At 40.5% G+C, this 6,000-nt stretch overlaps 1 protein-coding gene across 4 annotated transcripts in view; it reads left to right on the top strand.

Moving 5' to 3' along the window:
• The first annotated feature begins 960 nt into the window (after window positions 1-960).
• The window catches only part of Lrguk (leucine-rich repeats and guanylate kinase domain containing), a 117,102-nt gene continuing 112,062 nt past the window's right edge, over window positions 961-6,000 (top strand). For 3 of the 4 annotated variants that reach the window (XM_005377538.2, XM_013510673.1, XM_013510670.1), the window contains exon 1: window positions 961-1,249. In XM_005377538.2, the coding sequence (XP_005377595.1) occupies window positions 977-1,249 (273 nt within the window). In that variant the 5' untranslated portion in view covers window positions 961-976. Of the gene's footprint in view, window positions 1,250-3,737; window positions 3,852-6,000 lie in introns of those variants that run through there. The other variant, XM_013510671.1, reaches the window with a different exon arrangement.

Below are 6,000 nucleotides of genomic sequence, written 5' to 3'. Positions count from 1 at the left end.
TTTTGTATTTGCAACTGCTGTCACTGAAGCGTGGAGAAAAGGCCCTGTAAGGCCAAGAGGATGAGGGCGACTTCCCTGCAAGGATCTTTATTGTCATCACTAGGGCAGTAATGGTTACTATAATTTTCATTCCGCTTTTCTATGGAGTGTCTACTTTGCGGAGCTTAAGGCTATGGGATTTGGGTCACAAAAATCACACTAGCATAAAAGCATGCTTTATATTCCCGCAATTATTTTCTAAAACTGCAAAAAGAACGTATGCAGCAAGATTAAAATAATTACCAATGCAGGTCACTTGACTAATACAATTATTTATGGGATGCTAATAGCTTTTCAGGGGCTCTCAGATACAGTGTCAATTTGACAGCCATTTTTCCTCTCTTTCTGGATCCCCTGCAGGGTTTTCTCCCCAAGGACAGGGCTTATCATTGTGTGTGTGTGTGTGTGTGTGTGTATGTAAATTAACTGCAAATTAGCTCTCAGAAGTCGTCTGGTAGTTTCTCTTTATTATCCACAATTAAGCCATAAGGACAAGTCATGCACACCCTCAGCTCCTCTTACCGAGCTCTGCATGGTAACGTTTCAGTGTTACTGGCTTTCCTACAGACAGCATTAGGGACTTCACACCCTTTCAAAGTACGAGTCTGAGAAAGAAACCTTGTGATCCAAGTGGGACAGGAGGCGCACCTGTAATCTAGGGTGGGCTCAAAAAGCTCTAAGGGGGGCATCTCGAGGTTGGAAGAAAGACAGCTGAAGACAGGAGGTAGAGAATAGAGGTGGAAATGAGAAAGACAAGCAAAACGAAGCAAAGCTAGCGAATGGACGGACTAAAGAGAGAAAATTAACGAAAAGAGACAAAATAAAAGAAAGTCGAGCGCCAAAGAAACCCTTGCGATGGACTGGGGACTACAGCTCCCAGAATCCCCTGCGGCGCCTCCGCCGGGCGCCAGTCTCGTAGGCAACCAAATTAAACAACATGGCGGGCCCCTGGAAAGATCCCTGGGGATCGAGAATGCCCTCCCTCCGGAGACGCTTGGGCGTTTTAGCAGCTGGAGGCCCATCGACAGTGTTGAGCTCAGAAAAAACGCCTCAGTCTGTTTTTTCCATGGGACACAGGACGAAAAGTCCTTTCAACAGAGCCCCCTCCTCCTCCCGCTTGCTCCGGCAACTCATTCGCCGCTCTCAGGACGAGGAACAGGGAGAAGGGGAATCCGAGGAGTCCTCAAAGTCCGACATGCTGAATTCGGAGGTGTGCCTTTTCTCCTGCTTACTGCTTTTTGGCGTTCTCCAGCCGGCAGGCCTTGCCGCTTCCTGGCGGCTCCGTGCCGCGCCCACACCTGCTCCAGCTGAGCTCACTCGGGCTCGGGCGCCTCTTCCTCACAGCTTCAAGCCCACTTTCTTTTACTTCCCCTTCTTTCTTAATTCATTTCTCCTACCCGTTTTTTTGTTCCTTGCCTTAAATATCTCCAAATATCTTCCCTTTTCATGAACACATTTGGTTACTTTTGAGTAGTTACACAGCATCCGTATGAAAAAGTATAGAAGTTATAGCTCTAACGTTTTCAAAATTACACCTGACAAAATTATTACCTTTTTGTGAATAGAAAGAGTTCGTCTTTGGCTTCCCCAGGGCCCATTCCCTAGGACTGTGAAGTACTACAACACACTACCAAAGCTGAGGACATTTGAACAAATCTAAGCGCTCCTTCAAAGAATATGTGAGTTATAAGTTTTATACATATTACTTCTGTCAAGGGTATGTGCTTAGGTAAACAACACATACACCCACCCAAAAAGGAGCCATAGAATTTTCAGCGAGTTCTCTATAGGAGATATTTTAGAATTTGGGAAGTGTTCCCAGTATTCCCACTTATATTACTTGGGGTGGTGCCATGGCCTTTCATATTAATACTCATTCTCTGTTTTCTACAATACTTCCTGTAGCCACCACCCAATTCCACTTCTTTTTAGACTTACTGTGCTTCTTTCTTACCCTGTCTTCTCGTTTCCACTTCTCATCACATCACTTTCTTCTCTTGGTTTCTAGTAAACTGCTTCCTTTCAAAAACAAATTGATTTGTTTCCTTCCAGTACTCGGTTAGGTTTTCCTCCTTGTTTTGGCTACCTCATTCATAGTATAAATTGTTTCACATTCTTTTCAGAAGTAGACATAATAAGGGGGAAATAGAAGGTTTCCAGTATCCCCAATCTGTGTATTCTTCTGACTTTCCCTTTGAGCATCTTTGTGTTTTTTCTTTATCACCTTTCTTCCTTTAAGCCAGACATGTTTCTTTTTATGTCTGTTTACTTTCACAAACTTCTTTCCTGGTTTGTCTTCTTAGTCTTTCTCCTCTTACCTGCAATATTTGCCGTTGTTCTGATCCTACTATTAACCATCTACACTCTTCTTACTTCAAATCCTCTTGTGATGTCCTTTGGCTCTCTTTGAATGTTTGTCCCCACATCCTTCACCCTTCATTTTGTTTTCATTTTCCTCCTATCTGAGCTACTTACACTTTAATTTTGCTTAAAACTGACCATAGAAGGTGATTACTTATTTTGTTAGTTTTCTGCCTTTAATAGCCATTATTGCAAAACTATAACAGTGTTTTTGTAACTTTGAAATGTTTGTATGGTTTCCACCAGCTTCCACCCCAGAGGAATTCATAAATGAACCACTGGTATACTTTATTATTCTAATTAACACATGGTCTTCAGCTATGGGGTTCATTAGTACCATTGTTAATCTGTCTTCAGTATGCCATTAACAACCCGTAGGCAGAGTTGAAGTAGTTATTCCTTTTTTAGATTGCAGGATGTCTTTGGAAGAAGTTCATTATTTCTTTCACTTATGTATAAACATTAAAATTTGTTTTGTATTTTCACATTCTTTTGGGGTTTTCATAGTATGTGAAAAACATAGTAAGTTTTAATGTGCTAGATAAACTGAAGTGTTTTGAAAAGAAACACTTGGACATTTATGTTTAATGATTTATTTTTCATGTGTTAGCCTGGTTAAAGGTTATAAGGCTGGGATGGTCATAATGATTATTGAATGTCCACAGTGCAATTAATCTCAAACTTCAGAAGCCCTTATGAAATGAAGGGAGGCAGTATAGTTTGGAGCACTGCCTATGGAAATGAAGGTTTGTTTTTGAGACTTGGTGTAGCTTTTTTTAGTTGGGAGATCTTGAACAAGTTACTTAACTTGCCTATGTTTTATCCATAATGTGGCGATTATAATAATGCCTATCTCATAGGAACATTGTGAGAATTACGCTAATATGTGGAAATCTTAGCATAATGTTATTGATACTAAAACAAATATTAACTTATATGTTTTTATCTATTAATTATATCCTATTGAGTAATTTTCATTAAGTTAGCATTTATTAAACATTTATAGAATGATTGCTATATAGGAATCACTCTTCGACTATATAAAGCCAAAGTGTCTGGGCCCAAAATTTGATTCATAGAAACCAGTCTTTGCCAGTAATCAAGTATGGATAATAATGCCTACTCAAAAAACCAAAGAAAAAAAAAAAAAAAGTAAAGGGGCTGGGGATTTAGCTCAGCGGCAAAGCATCTGCCTAGCAAGCGCAAGGTCGTGAGTTCGGTTCCCAGTACCAGAGAAAAACCAAAACCAAAAAAAAAAAAAAAAAAAATGCCTACTCATGGGATAGTTATGGGTATCAAATTTAATGAGATCCTCTATATTAAAGTTCTTAATATAGTGTCTCTTACAGATAGACTCTCAAAAACTACAGGGGTAATAAATAATACTAATGATAGAAGAAGATAAGAACATGACTGAGAACATACATGGTCTTGCTCTCATAGGAGATAATGTGAGTAAATCATAGCAATTCAGCCTTTGTAGTATTGTATCCAGAGATCACACAGATGGCAGCTCGACTGCAGGGATTATGGGAAGTGGACTTGGTAGAGTGGAGAGGTGAGCTGTGGACAAGCAGATGGCAGAATCCTGAAGAATTATACATGAGAGCAGAAAGAAGCAGTTGGGGTAGAGCCCTGTGCTTTTGTACCGATACAGACTTGAGTCTCAAAGCAGTAGGGAACTGCTTTGATGGCCAAATGGGGTGAGATGAGAGGACAACTGAGTATGTGAGAAGATTCTAGCAGTATCTTGGGGAGAGCGAGAAGAGTCTGGATTAAGACAGCCACAGTGGGAATGGAAGGGAGGCTAAAGATGAAACATTTAAAATAAGACTCTCACTAATTGAATATTAGAGGTCTGGGCTGACTGTTAGGCCTATGACATGAACTGGAGGGAGGGAGAGGGTAGTGTGGTCATTACGTGCAATAGGAATCAAGAAAGATGGAGCTGTGCCTAAAGGAGTTGGATACAGGTAGCATACGACTGAAATTAAGTGGACGGGTCTCAGAGTAGGAGACTTAGGATCTTAGCATCAGAGCATGTTGGTATCATCCAGGAATACAAGGGAAGGGAAAGAAAGAACAAGAACACAACCCCAGAGGTACAGGTTTTTCAGTGGCAGGCAGATGAAGAATCAAGGAAGGACATTGGAAAGGACTGGCCAGAGGAATAGGAAAAGAGAGAAGAGCTGTATGGAAAGCCAGGACAAAAAAGAGTCAGAAACATGGGAATGGCTTGCGTTGCCGGGAGATTAAATGGAAAGAGGACTAAAAAGTGCCCATTCACTCTGCCTATTTGAAGAAGGCACGGCACGTCCAAAGGGGGTGTGAGGGGGTTGCTATGTGGAGTCTTGCCTTGGGAATTTGGGAGAATACTAATAGTGCAGCTCATCTCCCTGTCAGGCATCCACTTACTACAGAAGGACTTCTCCTTTCCAGGAAATGGGGGTCCAGGTGGAACAAAAGACAGTAGAACTTTATTTAGAAAAATAAATACCTTTCCTATCTTGTGAACAGGTTAATTGGTATAATTGAGTGACACATTAAGATGTGGAATTTCTGTCATCAGAACATGGTAACCGTCATTTATTGGAAAAACTCGCTATGTTGTAGGCACTGTGCTAAGAGCTTTATGTACTTTTTTATATTCTTCGCAAAACATTAAAAGGAGATATGGAGAAGAAAAGACTTTCCCTTTATCCTGTTAGCTGTGATAGTGGGGTCCATGAACTAAACCAGCAACAGGCAGATTAACATGGCAGTAGGTATACAAAGTTACTAATTATTAATATTACATGCATAGGAGCATCATAGAAAAAAGTGAATACTCTCCAAAGAGCAGTGAAATTTGAGAGCTTATATAACATGTTAAGAGGCCATTCAAGGCAGAGTAAATGTTTCTAGGAAAGATGCATGGACTCTTAGAAGAATAGAAGGGAGATATAATAGTTTGCAACAGAGTTTGTCTGAGTGTGGTGCCCAGCTCTCTTCTCCTCTCCTGTGATAAGGATCAATCTTCTCTGGTTGATGAAACTGCCAGGGAGGGGATTTATGACAACTGAGTTCCTTTTGGAGGATCTGTCTTTCGGTAGATAAAAGGAGTTCAGAGAGAGCTTTTTCTTTCATTTGAGATTTTTCAAGTGCCTTTAGCTCAAAACAATCAATACACCAAAGCATCATTCTTTGGGGTGGTATGTTCAGAACTCCTTCAGAGAAAATAACATTTCCTATTTATAGTTGAAGACTTGCAAAAGTTTAGAGAAAACCTTAGCTCTCCAAAGTCATATATCCAAAATGGCAGAAATGAGGTTCAAACCATGTCTATTCAATTCCAAGGCCCATCTGCTATCTCCATGTAGACAACATTTCGTGATCTGTGGAAATATGGGGGTGGGCTCTTTAAGTAGTACAAGCCTACAGTACTTATGTCCTTAGTACCAACAGCCAGGGCAGTGTTGTTGGTTCTTCCTGAATCAATATAGAAGACCCAGAAAAAATATACAGTATTTTGGCATTGTAGTTCATATGCTCATCGTGATTAAGTGTATAGGTGTTCCTGAAGTGTTTATGGTATTTTCTATTCCCATGTTGATGTCAGTG

The sequence above is a fragment of the Chinchilla lanigera genome, unplaced genomic scaffold (genome assembly GCF_000276665.1).
Source record: "Chinchilla lanigera isolate Chin_1 unplaced genomic scaffold, ChiLan1.0 scaffold00009, whole genome shotgun sequence".
Lineage (NCBI taxonomy): Eukaryota > Metazoa > Chordata > Mammalia > Rodentia > Chinchillidae > Chinchilla > Chinchilla lanigera.
This window is presented reverse-complemented; position numbering and strand designations above follow the sequence as displayed.